Source organism: Syngnathus typhle, linkage group LG15, assembly GCF_033458585.1.
Source record: "Syngnathus typhle isolate RoL2023-S1 ecotype Sweden linkage group LG15, RoL_Styp_1.0, whole genome shotgun sequence".
Lineage (NCBI taxonomy): Eukaryota > Metazoa > Chordata > Actinopteri > Syngnathiformes > Syngnathidae > Syngnathus > Syngnathus typhle.
Genome location: NC_083752.1, coordinates 770,380 through 792,248, shown reverse-complemented (window position 1 = coordinate 792,248; position 21,869 = coordinate 770,380). Strand labels below are relative to the sequence as shown.

Below are 21,869 nucleotides of genomic sequence, written 5' to 3'. Positions count from 1 at the left end.
AACAAAATAACACTGGGCCGAAGCACCTCTGGTTATGGATCCTATGTGAATATGCGTGCACTTCAACAGAAGAAGCCTCACATTGAGAAAAAGGTACGTGGAGATAAGTTTGTCGTTTAAAAAAAAAAAAAAATCTTATTCAGTATGATTGCTTCTCATAAAGAGGGTTGCTCTGGTTTATATAGCAGCTACAGTGGAGGAAATAAATATTTGATCCCTCACTCATTTTGCGAGACAGCCTATCATTTTAAAGGTAGGTTCATTTGAACACTGAGACAGAATAAAGAAATGAAAATGCAGAAAAACACCAAAGATAGAAATGAGGGAAACAAGTGCTGGCAAAACATTGGGTGGCAAAAACAACCTTGTTGCCAAGCGCACTTTCCGCTCTTTGGAGCGGCACGACCAAATAAGGTCACGATGGGTGCAGCCAAACGGTTTCGCCAATCCGCCGCCATCTTTCTTACCCGGAAGGACTTTTGGAGTCCAATTAATGATCCGAACGATGCCGAACGGGTGGATTTGCCGTTCGATTCATTGAGCGTTCGTTCACTCTCTGGAAACGACGGTAATGAGGTAGGCCTGAGATGACACCAAATGATCAAGTGTCATATTATTGCGTGTGTATGATGCCCTCGTTTTCATTAGCATAGCATTAGCGTCAGTCGTTCTGCTGATTTTAACGCTGTGCGCTTTCACTTCTTTTTGACGAGTTGTATCAGATGAATTGCATCGAAGGTGCTGTTATATTCTTGGCAAACACAATAATATGTTAAATGCATTCGTTAGCTTCTCGCTAACGCTAGCATTAGCTTACTGCTTAACTCGACTGCGGCGCTTGTTTACGAGACATGTTCATATGTTGTTACGTGTTGGATGCACACGTCTTCTGCTGTTGACATCTTTTAATCAATCAATCAATCCAAAAAGTGTGCGTTGCAAGTACTTAAAGATGTCCAATATGTGAAGGGTCTCATTTGCATTGGCAGCATCAACCACCCAAGCCTTTTCCCATTTATTGGTATCATTGCATCGTAAAGAGTTTGGATGGCAAATCTGCAATGATGTTTGCTTGAAGGCCACCTGGAAAATGAATTTCCAGCCTTTCATCCATCCATCCGTATCTGGCTGACTATATCGTGCTTATTATGACTTGATCTGTCCAAACTGAAGATCAGAGACATGGCTCCCCTTCCTCTCCTCCCTCCCTCCCTCCCTCCCAATAGGCTCTCAGACATCCATCCCTCCATCCCTCCATCCCTCGCTCCCTCCCTGCATGCATGCATGCATGCACCTGGCACAGTGGCATAATTGGTCTGGATAGCACGCATTCACCATTTGTTGGGCCACAGGACTGTTTTTGTGGCAATAATACCCTCAACCTTGTCCACCCATCTGAGCCCCAGTCCTCTACAATGTCTCATATCATCACCATTTACATAGTCAAGAGCTGTTAGCTTTGTGTGGCGGTAAACAGAGCTGGAGGCTTTCCCTCTCTTGAACCCTTGGGTTTTGTTAATATCCCTCTGAATTTGCTCATTAGTTTCCAATTGCCATACACGTCTTACCTCAAAAGGATTGTTCTCGTGTAATGATTTCACTCAAGAGATTTCCATTTTCTATTCCAAAAAAACAACGAATAAAAGGTGTTTCATCCTGCCTTTCTTGCTCTCCTACTCTATGTATGTGCCTATTGCAAGGTTGCCATAGCATATCATCGATATAGCAAAACATTTGAATTCCTCCCAGGGGATAATTATTCCGTTATCATGCCACGATAAGGAGCCACTATTAAATGTCCGCCCCTTTCGAATGCAGCAATTGCTTGCTATTGTGGCATTAGGCAGTGAGAAGGTTCATTGAGCCTAGAATTATTTGATAATAACACAAGTAGCAGATCAATCTTGTGCTATTGCACTCGCGCTGCCTTCCTTGTGCTCTTGCGGGCGGGCGGTCGGTCAGGCAGCCAGGCAGGCAGGCAGGCAGGCAGGCAGGCGGCCAGGCAGCCAGGCCAGGCGGGCAGGCGGGCGGGCGGGCAGGCAGGCCCTCACTTCAAAGCCAGGGTAACAATGTCCAATCTTTTAATAGCTTTCGACCAAAGCTTTGTGAAGGCCTCTGCCCCTGCCTCAGTCTAAAGAGCCAATCAAGATGACCTAGGCTCTCTCCAATAGTGGCTAAATGCAATTGAAGATCCCATATCCTCTTTGAAGTCATCATTGGCAAAAAAGCGAAGCCAGCCGTGTTCAATTGACAGACTTTGTTGTGACGTAGAGAAGCAATTACCGTTCCTCCCAATTTAGAAGAAAAGATATCACGCAGGTTATCATCCTCCAAACGCAATTGCGGCCAGATTATTGGCTCCATTTGATTGGTGTCAAAAGCCAACGACAGGCTCATCATGTCATTTTGTATGTTGGTACCTACTGACTATTCGGTGTACACCAGTTGATTAGAATTCCTTTCTTTTTGTACTCATTAGGAAGCTACTGCCGTGTGTCCAAAAGAGAGTTCAGATGCGCAACAAAGTTTAATCCAACAACTGAAGGTATGTGCTATATGTTATCGCTTAATTAGCGGACAATCTTTGCAAAATGGTCAATTGTATGTATTTAAAATGTGTTTCATTTTTATTGCTTGGTGGGGGGGGGGCATCCTTTGTTTATCTAAAGTGTTGTAGCAACTCTAATCCCCAGGTCACCCATATCTTTGAAGAAAGTAAAGAACAAGGGATTATGGAACCTGACTTTCGGAGCATGGAAAAAGGGCCCGAATGGCAAAGGTGCTTTCTTGTAAACTTTTGAATCCAACATACATCGTCATTTGTCAAAAGAGAATTGTGTGTTTGAGCGCAAGTGCAATGAAATTCTTCTTATCCATTAGAGAGGGCCAACCAAATGAAGATTGGCTCGAGCAAAGTCTGGACAGCGCCCCCACAATGCCTTTGCGTACTTCACACGACACCAGAGTCTATTCAAAGCTGCCACCTATTATGCCGAAGATGCGCTTTAGTCCGAGTGTGAACACAATCAATTCCCACCATAGAACCGGCTCCACTGATTTCTTGGCACAGATGGACGATAAGACGGGGACGAGACCCAATTATAAGGTTGCTTTGCTCTTGAGTTTTCTCCCCTCATTTAATCTCTCTCTTTTGGAGACAGACGCGTTGTGTTTGCTGCTCTTTTTATCGTATGAACCGTCTTTGTTTTGTTCTTTGACATCCCTTGCTGCCTTCTGTAGAATGACCATTTCTTGGTGCAGCACTAAACGTAACATTACGCTTGTAAGCTCCACATACACGGACGGACGGACGGACGGATGGACGGACGGGATGTTATGCTCCTTTGAAGTCCCAAGTAATCCCCTCACCAGTCTTCGCATGGGCTGCTTAATCCATTTGAAGGGTTTTAGTTACTCATGGCGCAAAGCATCAGGTCCTCTAAGATACACTTAATTGCAATAAGATGGCCACAGAACTGCTGGCTCTGTAAAGATGGGTTCGATGATAGAGTGAGTGAGTGAGTGAGTGAGTGAGTGAGTGAGTGAGTGAGTGAGTGAGTGAGTGAGTGAGTGAGTAGGTCACCAGGGCTAGGAAAAAAAAGAAAGAAAAAGTCAATCAAAACGGTTGACATTTTTCACACCACCCGCTCGTCGAGAAATTCCCAACATCATTTTGACTGACTTGAATTCTGTTTTACCATTGAATGGAATGTTCTCAATATTTTGGACTATTCTCTCCTCCAAATTGTCAGACATACAGCCTGAAAGAATACAAGGAGTTGATGCTAGATGTGAAGCTGCAAGGTCTCGGTCCTGACTACGCAATAGTTCAAAAGAATGTAAGTAGCACCCTCCAAAAGAACTCAACTTGATTGATGATGATGATGTCATCTTTCATGATGGCTCGCTCCATCAGAGTCAGAGTCAGAGTCAGAGTCAGCTTTATTGTCAATTCCTTCATGCCATTGAGTATTGTTAAAAGTCACGTAACACAATGGTAAAAAAAAGAATACGGAATTTGCAACTCATTCTGTTTTTCTTTCGAATCGGATATGCCGTACAGCTCTGCTTTCAGTGCATCATTTAAAGGCTCACTCGGCAGATAACATGACATTTACAAAGCAAATGAGAGTAGCCATTAGAAGTGAAGTGCTCTTTGGCTGCAATATAGCTTTCCTTAATCTCCTGTTGTACAAACTGAGCATGTTTGACTCATTTAGTCCAAATTGAGGCCTGCGCATCTCCGGGGTAAAGCCAATTAGTGAATGATAGATGTCATTTTTCATAGCTTGCTGGCTTTGCTTTTGTTGGGCTGGGCTGGGCTGGGCTGGGCTGGGCTGGGCTGTGTGGAGAGAGAGGCTCCTCTTTATAATTGATCTGCATGTGAATTTCCTTCTTTTTGTTTGTTTGTTCCCATTCTTTGACCATTGCCAGACTGAGAAGATGACCCAACAGAAGCTGTATTCAAACGCGGTTCGCGAGAGGAACAAAAACATCCGAAAAATCCCCTTTCTGTTGGCCAAGGACCCGGTGGGCAAAGACGGGAAAATCGCCAGGATGAAGGTGTGTCTGGAGTTTCACATCTTCTTCCTCTTTGTAGAAACACAATTTGTCATCGTATGTTAAAAGTAGGTCGCTTTGAAAAACGTGACACCGCACTTTCGACTCAAGTCAAAATGGCCGACATCATGTATTTGCACTGGTTGAGTGTGTGAATGTGCAGTCAATCAATTTGAGTTTCTCTCTCTGTCTGTGTCTCAGGCTTTGGAGTACGCCAGAACCATAGCCAAGCCTGTCATTCAGCCTCCTCAAGCAAAATCCAATCAAAAACAAGAGTCAGCACATTCCGTCACGCCTTGTTTCGATGGCGGCAACATTTCCCCCACGGCTAAAGTTGACCTTCTTACCAAACGTCACCAAGAAGAAAAAGAGGCCCTCCTCAGAAAGGTGCACGTCATATGAGGGGGGGAAATGCGTGGCAGTCGTCAATAAACGCAAGATGATGCATTTGCTACTTGTTCCTATTGCTCAACGTTGCCCTGTGAATTCCCCCCCAATTGCTTTCATCATGCAACACATTGTTTTGTGGGAAAAAAAATCATTTGGCCATTTTACTTTGAAAGCTTCAATGGAAGGAAAATGGAGGTCGCAATTGGACTGAGGGCACTATTCTTCTTCTTCTTCTATATTATTTGAGATTGCCATTAGGGAGTGGGAAGCACTCAAACGCAGCTCATTTTCCTAATTGCGCTCTGATATTATTATCAAAGCTCTATTTATCTCGCAAATAGGTGAATTCGTTTAGTGTCTCTATTTAACCCATCATAGTCTTTGAAGCGCTCTGTTTTTAGTGTTAAATCCTCAGATGGCTGGCTGATGGGAAACAAATGACACAGCCGCTTTTAATTGAATGAGAAATGTCCTCTGCATCTTTTTGAGTCGACCCCCCCCCCCCCCCCCCCCCCGCCCCCATTGAAAGCCAGTTAATTGAAGGAGTCTTTCAGTGGTATACATGAAGGGCTTGGAATTAGCATCCCTTTCTGCCCATTGGAAAGATGATGCGGATGCTTTGATGTGAGAAGGATGCTTCAGGAGGCGGCGGGCTTGGAGAAAATGAGCTGATGGCTCTGCTATTAGGCCCAAATGCAGATGCAGCCATGTGTTGCAAAACGCTTAATCTTTTAATTGATCACCTTCTGCACAGCCTATTTTTCTATTTCCCCCTGCTGTCTGATAATCTGAAACACATTAGGGGCAGGCCACGGCACGGCGCGGCACGGCGCGGCCGGGCACGGCTTGTTCTTCAAAAGGCACGAGCACAAATTGAATACAAAAGACACAAAAAGCAGGAGGAGAAATTCAATAGGGAAAAAAGACAAGTGTATGTTATTTGCAAATATCAATTGGAGGAGGAAGCTGCAGCTCATTAGGGTCATGAAATTATTCAATTAGGTCATGAAAGGGATTGATCATTATTATCACGTTATTTCGTCACGCGATCGTTTTTTATTTTTATTTTGGACAGACGAAATAATTGACAGTAAATCAGCTTTTTTGGAGTTGATCAACTAAGTCGAAACCGGAATATGATGCTGCACCACCAAAGTCAGGTTACACATGTTTATTAATTTTTTTCCATTATTTAGTTTGACTGAAAATATTTTATTTCACCGAGGAAGCAAACGAATAGTCCTCAGAAATGAGAAATTTAAAGATAAGCACATACATCACAGCACACCGGTCAAACCCGATTGGCAGCAAGGGCGGGCGGGCAGCATTTACCGGCCGTTCTTCGCGACATGCCTTATCCTTTATTTGTTACGCTATATCTCATGTATTTGCCACATTTTAAAAGCACAACGCGCGCGCGCGCGCAGACTTCAAACCGGGCCCCGGAATGATCGCCAGATAGATCGATAGTTCACTTCAAACTCATATAAATGGCAGTAAATTATTTAAGAGCAGGGTCTAGCGATGAAACAAAAAAACTAAATCCAAAATAATTTATGGCCTACATATAGAAAGTTATTCGTCGGCATTTAAAAAAAAAAAAAAAACCCCGAAGGCACCGGTTTGCGAAAAAGTAGATGTTCTAACAGAAATGGTTGCATCATATGCATCATTTCCAATTTATTTACAGAGATGAAGAGACAAATGTTAAATATCACAGCCGGTGCATAAATGAGCATGACAATATATCACAGCCGGTGCATAAATGAGCATGACAATATAGGCCTATCATTTTTTTGCCCCTCAACGCTAAATATTTGTAATCATATAAAGTTATTTACAAACGTATCCAATGTGCTGCATGTGAAATGCACGCAGCCTACTATAGGAGATGATCCGTGGAGCAAATATCATCCTCGATATCCACATCGTCGTCGTTGTCTTCCAGCAAATACGTGTCCCGATCCAGTGGACGTTTCAGGTCCTTGCCACTCTTGTCGGTCAATTCACTCTCGCTTGAGTTCTCTGCGTTCCTCTCCGACTGCCTGGGTGTCTTGTGCTCATCCTGGGCTTTCCGCAGCTGCTTCTTGTGCTTCATCCGCCGGTTCTGAAACCACGTTTTCACCTGACGGAGGGAGGGAGGGAGGGGGCATGCGATTGCTGCATGTGTCAATTGGAAACCACACGGAAAAGTCATCATGCATTTTCACCATGTCTGAACAAATGGATCAAATATAGGCCGGATTCTTGCAAGTTAAAAAAAAATAATAATACAGCGGTCTCCCATTTTCATGCATTATTGATTACAAGTGAATACAAATGAAACAATCTGTCGGCAGCGCAGCGCAGCGCAGCGCGCGCCATATCGGTTGCCTTAAATCCTCATTGGAACTCTGGTGCTTATTAATTCATCATCTTAATATATTCTTGAATGTCTGTATTTTTTCCCCCTAAAATTCGTTCCCATTTTGGTTTGACTGCTCCCAAACGGCGCATGCATGCTGGCCCTTAGCGCGTTGCGCTTTTACGCTTTTGCGCTTTTGCGCTTTTGCGCTGTGTGTAAAAAGCGCAATGCATACCTGCGTTTCGGAAAGGCTGAGCGCAGTGGCCAGCTCCACTCTCTCCGGTGTGGACAAATATCGCTGGATTTCAAACCTCTTCTCCAGACCAGAGAGTTGCGAGTCGGAGAAAACCGTCCGGGCCTTCCTGCGTCTGCAGTGCTTCCCCGGTAAGTCGGCGTGGTGTTGGAACAAGGCCGGCATTTGCATACCTGCGTGCACGCACGGACAGGGAGGGAGATGGAACTTTGAGAAGACGACTGCACGGCGCATTCCAAGTTGCCATTTAGTTCAATGGAAAGTGCTATTTTTTGCTTATCCTATTTAGACAGGAAAATGCATGTGAATGTCAAATTCTGAACTCAAAAAATGAGAACTAAAATCATATTGCGTGTGTGTGTGTGTCAATGAAAAACGAGCATCGTTCTCGCCCTCGTTTGCCTTTATTGACGACACTTCTAACGAATTGCAATACTTCATTTTTATTCATTTATTTTGAATTTTTTGGGGAAAAAATGGCGCTGCATTTTTACCTGAGGGATGGATTTCCACGTCTCGATGATGAAATATTTAAAAGTCCAATTTTGCTTTATAAAACGGGGAGGCGTAATGAAGCCTCCAGCTTTCATAATATGTGTATATGTTTGAAAAGGTTTTGCTCTTGGTCATGACAATTTTTTTCTACTTACCAGATGTGAAGAAGTACTGGTGATGTTCTGGTTTGTGGAGCGGATGATGTGGATGCGGAGCTAATACTGGCGTTGGCATCAATGGGTATCCATACTCCAGGATCGGCATCCGGGAGGCCACGGAGGTACAGAAAGGCGATTGAATCACTTCTCTCAGAGGTTTAGGTTTGTGCAATAAGATGTCTTCTATAAAAAAGGACGTGGACCTCTGCGTAGGAGCCGCTGATGGGTAATTCATGATCAAAGTGACTTGGTGGAGGCCTGATTTTAAAAAGACATGGGCGCCTTGCTGCTGCTGCTGCTGCTGCTGCTGTCTCTTTGCCTTTTAAACGCAGGCCCGATCCAACAGCATATCAGATTGGCAGCAAGTTCTTATTCAGCCCCGAGTGTGAAAATGGATTTACCCACCAGCCAATTAGAGTACAGATGGGCGGGGGAGAAGCTAAGGACGCGCTCTGAGCTCCGATTGGGTGAAATTGTGCACTTGGTGAAACGCCGATCACCCAGAAAAGCAGTGTGTTCGTCATTCACGTGGAAACAAACAGTGCTGGCTTGTTGTTGTTGTTGTTCTTCTTCTTCTTCTTCTTCTTCTTTTGGTTACCAGGCAACGATGCTGTTTTTATGCACAACCACTTACCTCCCGAGACACTTGCTGCTTTTAATTTCGGCCAATCCAGTGATTGCTTTAACAGCGTAAAAAAATAAATAAATAAATAAATATAGATAGATAAATTAAAAAAAAATTATATATATTTTTTTAATTTATCTATTTATTTATTTGAAAGGAAAAAATCTAAAGGAGCGCACCGAAGCTGCATACATGTTTGAGATCTTATCGCTTCACACGGCATCTGACATATTTATGGCTCAACATTTAATTGAATTGTTCTAAAGGAGTTACTTTTGTCTTTGGTGATATAATCTTGAAGTATGGGGACGCCCAGCTAGCCAGTTGTGCGCTCTTTCTTCATTTCACTTGTTGAATGGGATGTAACGGGAATAATAGGTTCCAACAAGTCGGTCTTGCAATTTGCTCCAAATGGACTGTAATTGTCGGAATTAAAATCGACCAGACTACATGTCCCGTGCCCATTTACGACGCAAAGCTGTTTGCTATCATTTGTTGATATGGTGTTGTCGTCACATTTCTAATCATGACACTTCATGCTAAAGTGCCTTCATGTAGGTATAGGCACAATCAGCCTCCAATGCTAATTTGGGCAATTAGGAAGATATTACAGCGGAGACTGCAATCCGGAATGTGCAGCGCATGCAGGATTTACATTTGGTCAGATGGAACAGAAGGGAACCAATTAATGGCACACAAGTGATTGCACAACTAGATGATTGTGATGAAAACAATAGTTGACATAAAAAAATAAAATAAAATAAAAAAAATACATATATATACACACACATACACACACAAACAAAAGACGGCGGCAGGAGGCTTCAGTGCACGTATTCTATATTCTGGTACTAATTGAAAGAAAATCGGCCGTTCATTAAAAAAGGAACAATTAATCATTAGGAAACGGAAACAACCAAGTGCTCCTGCATGCGCTGACTGCACGAGCGTCAAAAAAGCACGTAGGCCGGGATAACTAAAGCAGAAATTGGAAAAGAAATGGATCAGATGCGTGGCGAGCGAGCGAATCTCCTCTTCGGTCGGTCGGGCGCCGTTAAGCGGCTTTGCGGCAATTTCATTAGCTCAAAAAGTCCGTCGTAAGACTCTGCGTCACCTCTTTACGTATTACAGTTGCTTAACAGCATAATAGGCATGCATTTTTAGTTTGTAAATTCATCATCAAACAAAAGAAACTGCACTGATTGTTATTGACACAGATTTCTGAGGGGCAGTTTTCAATCTTATCTCCAAATACATCTTTGATGTACTTTGAAAAAGCAAGTGCACTTGATTAAAGAAGGAAGACAGACAGATAGCAGGCAAACCAAATGACTAGTTCCAAACTTCCAATTCACATGAACGGTTGGCAACCTGTGCAAAGCATATGAATGCCATCTTGCCCACCGACTGACCGAGCGAGCGAGCGAGCGAGCGAGCGCTGAGTCCTAAAAGTTCACTTCCATTCAGCTCATTTGAGCTGCTTACGTTGGAAATGAAGAAAAACAATTGGAGAGGCAAACCAAGTGAAGTCGTGAATTTCAATTTCAATTTGGAGCGCATGCGTACGTCACAGTCCATGCACCTGTGTTCGTTCATCTAAGAGTAGAGCTCCCTCAGCAGAGTGTATTTGCTCTCCTGTGCCTCCATCCATCCATCCCTCCGTCCACATTCACACATGCACAAAGCTTGAAGATGAAAGGAGAAGAGTAGCTCCATTACCTGCATTACAGCAAGTTGCATAGACCAATTGACAGGGACAAAATGCCCCAGAAAAAGCATTTTTTCTCCCCCCCCCCCAGATTTGAGTGCTGTACTTACATATAACTTCATTTTTATAGAGCGCAGCCTATTTTCTTCCACCCTGAGTGTTGCAGCCATGCAGGGGCCATTTGATAGCCACAGTCAAAGTGGAAATGATGCCTCTGTCACAGAAGAGAACATGCAATTTTTGCCCATTTAGGTTGGATCACTAATGGACAAGGTGATCATTAAAAACACACGCAATGAATATATAGAGACTTTATTATCCATTTTCCAAGAAGTATTTTTATTCTTGACGCGGCACTAGCAAACATGGTCATAGGTGCGGCCAAACGGTTTCGCAAATCCGCCATCTTTATTGGAGTCCGATCAAGTCAAGGGTGCTGACTAAAAATGTGGATTTCAAATCTTCTCTCCATTCGACCCATGCACTGCCATTTTGTAATTCATATTCATTATTTGAGAGATTAAAATGCGATGGACTTTGAGGTCCAGAATTTGGAAATGGCGTTAACTAACCCCGAAAGGGTCTTGTTTTTTTTAGAAAGGCGACGGCGGCGACGGCGGCGGCGGCGGCGGCGGCGGCGCCCCAGTAGCACATGGCATCGATGAGCAGCCTGCAACTGCTTTATGAATAGAGTGTGTGACATCGGCAGTAAGAAGAAGAAAAACAAATAGACATTTGGCTATTTCCCATGCTGTGCCATTTATGAAGCACAAGGCCAGAACAATGTTTAATGGGCTTCTAAAAATGATTGACATTAGTGAAGCAAATGCTTTATGTCACAGACATACTCTGCCTAATAGGTTAAATCAACTGGTCTGGATGGTGTTTTAAAGCCTTCAAATGACAACATTTGTGCAGCAAGTGCTTTCAGCCGGTCCTCCGTAAATGAATGGCAATTGTCACCCAGCTAGTGGATGCTGCTGCTGCCGCTGCCGCCGCTGCCGCCACCGCCGCCGCCTCTCCTCATCCACCCATGAGACAGTTGTGGGGAGAAAAAGCTCTCCACTTAACTACTTAAATGAATATATCAAGAAACTAATTTAGCATTTTAATTGCATGCTTTAGGGAGACTCTACTTCACTCACTCGCCTTCCATCTCGCCTGATTTCCAGTGTGAGCGCACATTAGATTGATCTATGAAAGACTGCAGAAATCACAACACTTAAGCCTGTTTATTTTCTCTTCCTAATGAAATAATTGAAATTCTTGTCAGTGCCTGCACTTAAGGATGGGCGGGCGGGCGGGCGGGCGGGCGGTCTTGCTTTGCGCCTGGCCGGCCGGCTGGCTGGCCGGCCGCTGAATGAATTTTCAAAAGCATGGATGTTTTCCCCTTTTTATTGTTTGCAGCTTGTGCTTTTCTTTGCGTGATATGATTTCTTTTGCTTTATAAAGTCATTCCATCTGCACAGGCCAGAAATGGCGCATGCCTTTTTGTCCTTTTCTTTTTTTTTTTTTTAGATTTACCTACCCCATTAAGTGATTGCTGGCAGAAATGGCAGGGGACTTTTCTTTTGATACGTTTTCAGAAAGAGTGCTGGCAGACATTAAGGACACATTATTGGGTCCCATTTTCTCTCAGCTACAAGGATATCCATTAGTGTGGCACATAGCCCTAAATTTTTCCATTTTCTCTCCCACCAAACTTGACTTTACACATCATTCCAGCTTGTGTTTTGTCATTTTCCTCCACAAATTATATCAAAGAAAAGCCATTTTGTTGTGTGTGTGTGTGTGTGTGGGGCCTGTTTGTTGTGACTTGATTCTGAAGTGTCAAAATGGGCCCATCGTGATGGATAATCATGAGTGACACCAGAGGTGCTTTAAAGTCTTGGGGGAAAAAACATTGGTAGGTGGACAAAAAGAATTTTAGCTTGCTGCTTTCAATCTGCAGACATACTGTCAACTAGTCACAGTGTTGACTACCTAAAGGTCACGGTTTTCTTTTTAAGTTTATTATACACCTTTTGTAGTCACATACGTAGGATGAAATGCATCGATGAAAACCTATGTGCACTTTTGCAGCAGATCTAGATGTTGTCCTGTTCCTTCATGTGCATTGTCCCTATTTTAAAATAAAATTGAAAACACCCGAAAAACATGAATAAATCATGTGGAATACAAATCAGATGCGGTCATCTTTAGTAACATTTTGTGTTCAACAAAGACATCAAAGACGCTGTCGGTTCGCTCGGAAACATTTCCGCGTGAAAAAGAAAATCATCAGTCATCGTCATCAGATTCCGGTCACAGAGAAAATGAAAGCATCCTTGTTCTCTAATACAGTAAAAGCAAGCGTCTGTGTCTGAATGTTTGTTTGTCTCGATAACGGAATATCAGCGAAGATTGTTGTTCCCAAAATGACCTCAAGTATGTTTTCCCACACATTGAAGAAGTCAACAATATTGCTCTATGAGCAGCACTTGTAAAAAAAAAAATGCATTGATGATGAGATCCAGCAAGAGGTCAAGCCTTTCTTTTCACAATGTCGCGGCTCGGGCGAGCACAATGGCAGAAGCGTCAGAAGGCAGCTCAAAGGCCACTCGGGCCGGCCGGCCGCATGCTGAGCTGACATTCTCATCGTGCCTTGCCCATTAATTCTGTCATTGTTGCTGCCCTGGCCTCCTGGAGTCCTATCAAAGACTCAATAACCACTGCTTAACCAAAGTCCATTGCCAATTCTCCTGATTGCTCCCTCCCTCCCTCCCTCCCACTTTCTCTCCCACTCTCTCTCTCTCTCTCTCTCTCTCTCTCTCTCTCTCTCCCACTCTGTCTCTCTCTGCCTCTCTCTGTTTCTGCTGCACCACTGCCTTTGACTGCAACGTGGCTTGGCTGAAAAGCCCATTATTACCCAGTAATTGTTGGAGTCAAACCCAATTAAGCAAACGTGCATAGGGGCAGATGCCGCACCCCCCCCTTTTGCTGACCACTTGATTGAGTCTTTTCTCCCCGCTTACTGTTACTTGACGCACGCTGGCTTGATCTGTGCTACCGGATGAACAAGTGGTGGTGTCTGTCCTCCTCCGAGCGACTCCCAGCTGGGTGGCGCATTGCTAATGGACTTCTCGCTGCTCATTTGCTCCTCCAAAGTGAGCAAGAAGAAAAAGAACAAACTGCCGCCTTGTCTGCTCGGGCCATGGGAAGGAAAGGTGACCAAAAGGCAAAGCAAAAGCCATTTATTTCATCTAGAGGGAAAAGAAGGGCTTATATGTTCACTTGCTACAGCAGGGATCCACCCACGCTGGTCTCCCAAAGCAAATGCTCTCATTGAAGCATCACACCACCCCTGGGGTGTGACACTTCCTGTCTCTCGGAGCCTCACCTCTCAAATTAAGAGAGTAGAAATAAACCAATGATCACGCTTACATGCATGGCTCCTATCCTACTGTATATTTCACACTGCCGTCTAATTCATGTTGGCAGCCAGCCACACTCTTTCTTTTTGCTCACTTGCCTGCCACCTGTTTTAGTCAAGACGTCATGGAAAGAAAGTGGCGAGGAGCGAATGCAGCTCCCGGAGACAATTGATGAGGCCATCAGTGAGTAATTAAGCAGTTCACCGGGCAATTTCGCAAATGATCCTCTTCGCTAGTTTGTACATCGACTGAATGTTTTGATGACATTGGTAATAAGTGTGAATCTAACATGACAAATGTTCTTTCATGGAGCTTGTCAAATATCATTTTGAAATTCCTTCATGAGGTAAAGTGCCCATGTGGACAATTTGCAAGAGGCTTTCAGGCACTTAAGCAAAGGTCATACAAACAAGAAACCAATTAGCAATTTACATTTTATAAAGCGTAGCAGTTAGAAAGCTCTGGCACACCTTTCCTCTCAATTACCATTTGGAATAGATTGTTTTGAAAAAGTGCCATGTTTTATATTAAAGACAAAAAAAAGACAAAAGCAGTCGCTAGAAAGACAATGAATATAGAAATAGTATTGTTGATCGAATTTGTCCCTATTTAAATATTGGTTTCTGACACAAAATAATTGTTGCACATTATGAAGTAAATGGAAATATTTGATATGGCGTAACGTTTACGCTACATCGAATATTTACATTCCAGATTGATGTAAAAGGGACGTTCAACTCTCATAAATCAATCAATCAATCGATCAAAGCGCTTAACCAAGCTGTAATGAAAAAGGCACCCGTGCACTCCAAAAAAGAATCCATTGTGAATGCAAGCAAATATCAACATTTCCAAGTACTCTCAAACGATAAGGCTCCCTCCCTCCCAGTATGGTTTAAAATGCGGATAATGAAGAAATGGAAAATGGAATCCAAATTGACCCTTGCACAGCATGTTAAGTCCGTTTGTATGGGTACCTGGAGTGACTGTCCCCTTCCTATCAATAAAATAATTTAAGAACACATTAGGGGCCCATTTGTCAGAGCAGGTGACTCTTAAAAGACCCTGTGGATTAGAGACGCCCTACGTCAGGTACTTTTAATTCAGCCGCAATCAATAGGACTTAGGCTGCTGTTGTGTTCAGAGCCGATATTAAAAAGAAAAAGGGTTTCCGGTAAAATACCTCCTGTCAAAAATGGAGAGAACATTATTTCTTAAGATATAGGAGCTTTTTACACTTTTAAAATGACTATGCAATAAAGTCTTACTTTATTCTTCCTGCTCTATTACTTGAATGATACTTGAAATATTCTCTTTGTCGTGTGGGGAGCTGTGTTTGATATGATTCTTATTCTAATATGTTTATACTCTAGTTGAGTGGAGAGCGGATCATGTCGTTTAATAAAAGGGAAGCAAAACAAAGCCCAAATTGTAAATGAATAGAAGTCCAAAATCATAAGAGTGAAGCGGGCAATTAAACCCCAAACTATGAAGGTTATTGCTTCTTGGTTTGCTTCCTAATCGGCATACTCTGGGAAGTTCCTCTTCTATCTTCTGGGCGCCGCTGAGTGAACGAAAGCTCATGTGGAAGCCAAGTACATAGTCATTTGGCATGTTAGCTAGTGTGTTGGGGCTAATCAGACGGAGGGGCCGCTATAATGGACAGAATGTGGGCAGAATCACAGCTCGAGCCGCTGCAGTAATGCAGCTAATTTCGCCACTGTCTCAGCCGGCGCATAGACCCAAATGGGGTCAGCAAAGGTGCAGGCAGCATGAAATGAACAGCTGTTGCCGTTCTCACTTGGCGCCGGCAGCCCACGTGCCAAGCCACCTGTTCTTTGGAAATGCACAAGAATGTATGGGCAAATTAAGGGCAGGACCCATGCATATTGCTTTCCATTTTCACCTGGCCACTTTGATCAAATATAGGTTGCTCGTAGATTGCTTGGGCTTTTCGCTGTAATGGAAAAACAATTGGCTATTGTTAAGATGTCTCTCGTAGGGAAATAAGATGTTGGTGTGGACGTTCAAAAAAGAGGGAATACGTCCATGCGTTCATGCAAATATTAAAGGCAAACATTGGGCTGTTTAGTTTCATCAAATCATAGACACCCTTCATTTAGGATGTGCAACATTTAGGATCCATCCCAGAGATGGAGTTCGCCTCTCATTTCTGTCCAATAAAGAGTGCACGCATGTCGCATTTGTTTTTTCAGGCACAGTACACATTTGAGCGACAGTGTGGAGTTCCAAAGGTGGATTGTATCAAAGCTCCACCACAACCAACAAATGTGGATTGATTTGGTCCAAATAGATCCACCAGAACTATTCCTAGCCATTGTTTACTCGATCGTTTGATGACTCATTTGCTGTCAATGTCAATTTCGACTTTAATAGTGAACTTGAAATTCAAACCACTTTGAGGCATTTAAGTAAAGCAAACTGTGACGGCAGCAAAAAATGAAAAAAAAAAAAGTATAGCGAGTCGAAAAGAAATCGAACGAATACAAGTCAACAAAAAAAACGTATTTAAAATGTATATGCACCTGCACAAACAATAACCCTCAACACAATCTTTCACAAAAACATGGAAAAAAATAGACAGTTAAATATGACCGGATGTGATACAATGAAAAGAATTGTTGACCGTTTTTTTGGAATGCATACTTCCAAACATCCTAAAAATACTGCAACATGAAGTCCCATGATTGTCATCATATTTCCAGAGAGCTGTATTTGAAAGAAAGAGAGTGAGTGAGTGAGTGAGTGAGTGAGTGAGTGAGTGAGTGAGTGAGTGAGTCAGTGAGTGAGTGAGTGAGTGAGTGAGGCAGTGAGTGAGTGAGTGAGTGAGTGAGTGAGTGAGTGAGTGAGTGAGTGAGTGAGTGAGTGACTGAGTGAGTGAGTGAGTGAGTGAGTGAGTGAGTGAGTGAGTGAGTGAGTGAGTGAGTGAGTGAGTGAGTGAGTGAGTGAGTGAAATGTAGCGCCTTGGATGCATTAAAGCTTCCCCATTAGGAGAAGTCATGGATTAAAGGGTGCTGTGGCTCTGCAGTTTGCCAGTCAATGCTCTTTTGCTCTCCCCCCCCCCCCCCCCCCTTGCTACTCTGTTCTCTTCCTCCTGAAAGAAGTTGATTTGCCATCAATTGCCATGGCCATTAATGCACACTCACAAAAGGATGACACATCGCATTATCACCTCAGTCCCTTTCAAATTAGAGCTGAGCGATGCCTCGGCGCAGCTTGTGACTGGTTAACAGTATCAGCTATTTGCCGGGATTGTTCTCTAATACGCAGTGTCTAAAGATTTCATCAGGCATTTCATGATGGAAATAAACCACTGCCCACAGGGAAATTGGCCTGATTAATGCAATTATGCTTTGCAGGGGAGTCAATATGAGCAGCAGACACTGGAAGGACGATGAGTAGAGCTGGCTGTCTGTCTGTCACCAATTAGGACCATTCCTCGCACCGCACTCCTACCTAGCTATGGATGTTGCTTAGCAGGAAAATCATTTTCTTGGGGGAACAAACATGGAAGTAACTTACCTCTTCCCCTTATCTGCCCCCAAAACCACAGGCAAGCAGGTTTTTGCTGCTGCAAAAAAAAAAAATCATTCATGATCCTTTTATTGAATGAATGAATGAATGGATGAACGAATGGATGAACGAATGAATGAATGAATGAATGAACGAACGAACGAACGGATGGACGAACGAACGAATTAATGAATGAACAAACGAACGAATGAATGAATGAATGATCTTGCCAGGTAGCTGTTATTAATATCTTTAGCCAAGCCACATTTCCATTCAAGTCTCATTTGGTGTGTTTTATAGTGTTGCAATTTGTTTATGTAGATAGCTGCACCATTTTTCTAAATAGTTTGACATCATTCAATGTTTTTTGCAAGATCCCTAGAAAAATAAGATTACAAGCGGCGAAGCCTGTTGAGAGGCCTTGCTTGCTACACGACACAACCAAGCATTTAACATGAGTGAAGAGCAAGGGAGCTCTCTAGCGGACGCAAGTTGAACTGGATCAATCCTGGGAAAAATGACGATCATCATTTTGTATGTGAATTTATGAAAATAATGTCACTAATTATTACTGGTACTATATTAATAGTGCCGTAGGCCCAATATGAATATATTCACCAAACTTCCTTTTTTTTATGTTGCCATTTCTAATCGTGTTCACATATCTCCCAAAGAAACGGAATGGCATCAGTTCAAAAGAAAAAGTGACTTTTAAAATGGAATATAATTGGAACCAATTAAAATGGAACATATGCTTGTCTGTCCTTGCAGACAGGCCAACAAGTAAGGGGATAAGACATCTGTGATGTGCTTCACCCTAAAATCCCTTTAGTCACGCTTCTCTGTCGTAACCTGCTTTACTGCAGATCCGACTGGATTTCTGACTCAGAACTTTCATCCGCTGCTGCAACCTCAAACAACCAAACACAAACTTGTCTCCCATCAACTGTAGAATTCAAATGTACCAAATAAAATAAAAGAATCTTACAGGCAAAGAATGCCATTGAAACCCTTACCCTAGTTTGAAAGCCTAAGTTAGGTTTCAAACTAGGGTTAGGGTTTCAAGCCCGAGCGTTAGGAAAAATGGATTTCTCTTGCTAACTCTCCCCAAACGGCCGAAAGTGACCACAGCCCCAAGCAAGCAAGCAAGCAAGCAAGCAAGCTTCTTTGCATTCATATGTTCGTTACCTTCCAAATCCCTTTGCCCTCTGTAATGTGATTACACGGAGCCACAGCGAAAGTCGACCAAGACGAGCAGCACCGCTGATTTGATCGGAGATAAAAGGATAGAATAGTTTTAAAATAGAGATGATGATGGTGGTGCTGGTGGTGGTGGTGGCCTGGGCCTGACTCAAAATCCAATATGATTTAGCTTAAAATGCTAATCTTGCATAAGGAAGACATCATCTTCAAAATATAAATACAACATTTCGTTGTTCATTGCATTTGAATGTTGCCCGCATTATGCTCACCAGTGGTCAATAGAGGGCGCTAGAGCACTGCTCTTGGCCTTCCCCCTTATACACAAATTCCACTTGATTAAGGGAATGTATTCATGACACACAAAAAAAACCCTAAAATAATACGTCATCATATCTATTTCATATGTTTAATTCAATGGAATCCCTGTTGCCATGGTGAATCCACATATCTGTTCATGCTTGTGTTTGAACTTAACTCAAGGTGAAGTGGTCCGTTGATTCTGCCTGCATGGTTGATATCATGTGACAAATGTGTACCATCTTGACAGTATTTTAATTGTAAGAACACGGTATCGACAAACACACCTAAGGGGTTTATAGAAAATATTCGTGAAATACTCAAGAAATACTGTCACGGGAATTTCTTCAGGGAAACGTCTGAATCTCACTGCAGTGCGTGTTCAGGTAAATACTAAGAATAGTCAGTAGATGATGCATCAAGCTACCAATACACATTCGGGAAATGCGGACAAGGTGGAAGCATTTTCAGCCGCAATTGCTTCATTCAACATTCTTAGTTTTATTTTGGAAAGAAAAACCGGAAGCAATTTAGCGTATGAACACCAACTTATTTGCAGTATAACCTCATAGTTGAAGGCGACTTTGGAGCGTCGTGTGCGCGTTGATGTGCATTCCAGTACTTTTAAGTGAACTGGATCTTTAGAATCAGTTCACACAAAAAATTCGTTCAAACCAATCGTTCAACGCATCGTACACACTGATCCTTTTTTTTTAAAAACTTCAATAACACACAACTAAGCAATACACTAGACAAAAAACAATCAAGTAAACACACGGCAATGTCGACAACGGCAACGCACACATTTTTCTCTACATTACAACATCCCGTGGGAACAACATATACGTCAAACAATACAACTGCCCCCCCCCCCCCCAATTATAAATAATAATAAGAATAATCGGCTCGGTAACATCTACAATAGTGTTGGCTCGTGAGTGAACGATGGGTTCAAGGACCGAATCCTTTCAGTGAACGAGAGTGATCGAATCACTTCTTAAAGTGATTCGTTCTTTTTTCAGTTCATATGACTTCAACCAGTAGGTGTCAGTAACGCCCATTGAAGCTGGTGCCACCTCGTCGTAAAACAAAACGAAGAAGAAAATGACGTCACTTCACTTCCTGTTTACGAACGAGTTTGAATTGCATTTCCCGTTCACCAACGAACCAATCTGTGAGTGAACGAATGAGTGAGTGATTCGCATTTCCAGTTCATCGCGAGAACGGATCAGTGCGGGAACGAATCGTGGTTTTCCCGTTCGCAAACGAGTCAATGGGTCAACTTCCTTCCTTCCTTCCTTCCTTCCTTCCTTCCTTCCTTCCTTCCTTCCTTCCTTCCTTCCTTCCTTCCTTCCTTCCTTCCTTCCTTCCTTCCTTCCTTCCTTCCTTCCTTCCTTCCTTCCTTCCTTCCTTCCTTCCTTCCTTCCTTCCTTCCTTCCTTCCTTCCTTCCTTCCTTCCTTCCTTCCTTCCTTCCTTCCTTCCTTCCTTCCTTCCTTCCTTCCTTCCTTCCTTCCTTCCTTCCTTCCTTCCTTCCTTCCTTCCTTCCTTCCTTCCTTCCTTCCTTCCTTCCTTCCTTCCTTCCTTCCTTCCTTCCTTCCTTCCCGTGCGTGCATCAACGGATCAGTCAGTGAACGTGTTGCGTCTCCCTCCTGGCTTGTAAGGCACAATGTCGATTTACGATGGAAAGAAAGAAGCACTCACTGAAGCACCACTTCTTTTATGCACGTTTTCTCCAAACTAACGGCTAACTTTATTGCATGAAGGGATGCGCCGTTATGCAAAAACGGGGAGATAATGCTCCTCCTTGTGTAATCTTGGTTTTATAACACTTTTTAAAGTTTTTAAATAACGTGTATATATATACACGCCTAAATATTGTTATCCAATATATCTACTGCAATTTCACATTAGATTGCTGGTTTGAAATGTACTTTTAATATTATTATTTTTAATAAACATTGATGTTAAAACTTGTCTGGTGTTTTATTCCTTGTTTTTTTTTTTTTGCCAATTAAAACATAAAAATCTGACATTTGGTTAACTGCTTTAAATGACATGTGTAGGTACACCTCATGAACATATCAATAGGTACACTACACGAGGTGAAAAAATAAATCAATAAATGAAGGGTTAATTGCACAATAAAAACACATATTAGTACTTTCTCACACCAGGGATCGAACCATGTTATTACAGAGCAAAAATCCTTGTCATTATCCAGTCGGCTATTTCATCCATGAAGCCTGCAGTTGTCTGCCCTTTTTGTACTCGCAATGTGCATTCCAGTTCTCAAGTGAACTGAATCTTTAGAATCAGTTCACTTTGTTCAAAAGAATCGTTCACCGTATCGTTCACTACACTTTCTTATTTATTCATTATTTTTTCTTTTTTTTACCTCGTGTAGTGTACCTATTGTAGTGTCCATGAGGTGTACCTAATCACAGGCCACTTCAATAGGGAAATCAATAAGTTACACTTGAAAATGGCAGTGTACCTAATGGAGTGTCCATGTGATTCCCTCGTTAAGCGCACCTGCGTGAAAAGTTTTAGCTCCTGCTGGACGTGAAAGAAGCTAAAAGTTTTCACGCAGGTGCGCTTAACGAGGGTCACTTGGAAAACATGTTGGAACGCGGCCCCGAGGACTGGAACTTGACACCTGTGACCTTTGACCATGATGTTTCCCTAATAAAGTGGCCTGTTATTAGGTCCACTTGAAAATGGCGGTGTACCTAATGGAGTGTCCGTGCGCTTCCCTCGTTAAGCGCACCTGCGTGAAAAGTTTTAGCTGCTTCTGAACGTGAAAGAAGCTAAAAGTTTTCACGCAGGTGCGCTTAACGAGGGTCACTTGGAAAACATGTTGGAACGCGGCCCCGAGGACTGGAACTTGA

The 21,869-nt window shown here is 42.8% G+C and overlaps 2 protein-coding genes and 1 long non-coding RNA gene across 3 annotated transcripts; 1 reads left to right on the top strand and 2 right to left on the bottom strand.

Moving 5' to 3' along the window:
• Positions 1-442: 442 nt before the first annotated feature.
• Positions 443-5,010, top strand: jhy (junctional cadherin complex regulator). The gene is made up of 7 exons (XM_061300245.1): positions 443-576; positions 2,480-2,545; positions 2,694-2,779; positions 2,881-3,106; positions 3,753-3,839; positions 4,435-4,563; positions 4,762-5,010. Exons 3-7 carry the CDS (start codon positions 2,733-2,735, stop codon positions 4,960-4,962), a joined length of 690 nt encoding a protein of 229 aa, XP_061156229.1. The 5' UTR covers positions 443-576; positions 2,480-2,545; positions 2,694-2,732; the 3' UTR covers positions 4,963-5,010.
• Positions 5,011-6,307: 1,297 nt separating this feature from the next.
• On the bottom strand, positions 6,308-9,001 carry bsx (brain-specific homeobox). The gene is made up of 3 exons (XM_061300246.1): positions 8,198-9,001; positions 7,530-7,720; positions 6,308-7,075 (listed from the first exon to the last, which is right to left on the bottom strand). Exons 1-3 carry the CDS (start codon positions 8,433-8,435, stop codon positions 6,833-6,835), a joined length of 672 nt encoding a protein of 223 aa, XP_061156230.1. The 5' UTR covers positions 8,436-9,001; the 3' UTR covers positions 6,308-6,832.
• Positions 9,002-10,612: 1,611 nt separating this feature from the next.
• On the bottom strand, positions 10,613-18,901 carry LOC133168586 (uncharacterized). The gene is made up of 2 exons (XR_009718242.1): positions 18,669-18,901; positions 10,613-10,747 (listed from the first exon to the last, which is right to left on the bottom strand). It is a non-coding gene; the product is annotated as an uncharacterized LOC133168586 (long non-coding RNA).
• Between the last annotated feature and the right edge of the window lie 2,968 nt (positions 18,902-21,869).

Excerpts from the sequence above, each read along its gene's own strand:
- jhy (XM_061300245.1), top strand. The coding sequence starts at position 2,733 with ATGGAACCTGACTTTCGGAGCATGGAAAAAGGGCCCGAATGGCAAAG. Across the intron at positions 2,780-2,880 it reads AAAGGGCCCGAATGGCAAAG|AGAGGGCCAACCAAATGAAG; the intron begins GTGCTTTCTTGT and ends CTTATCCATTAG. Across the intron at positions 3,840-4,434 it reads ACGCAATAGTTCAAAAGAAT|ACTGAGAAGATGACCCAACA; the intron begins GTAAGTAGCACC and ends GACCATTGCCAG.
- bsx (XM_061300246.1), bottom strand. The coding sequence starts at position 8,435 with ATGAATTACCCATCAGCGGCTCCTACGCAGAGGTCCACGTCCTTTTTT. Across the intron at positions 7,721-8,197 it reads CCAGTACTTCTTCACATCTG|GTATGCAAATGCCGGCCTTG; the intron begins GTAAGTAGAAAA and ends GCGTGCACGCAG. Across the intron at positions 7,076-7,529 it reads TCAGCCTTTCCGAAACGCAG|GTGAAAACGTGGTTTCAGAA; the intron begins GTATGCATTGCG and ends TCCCTCCGTCAG.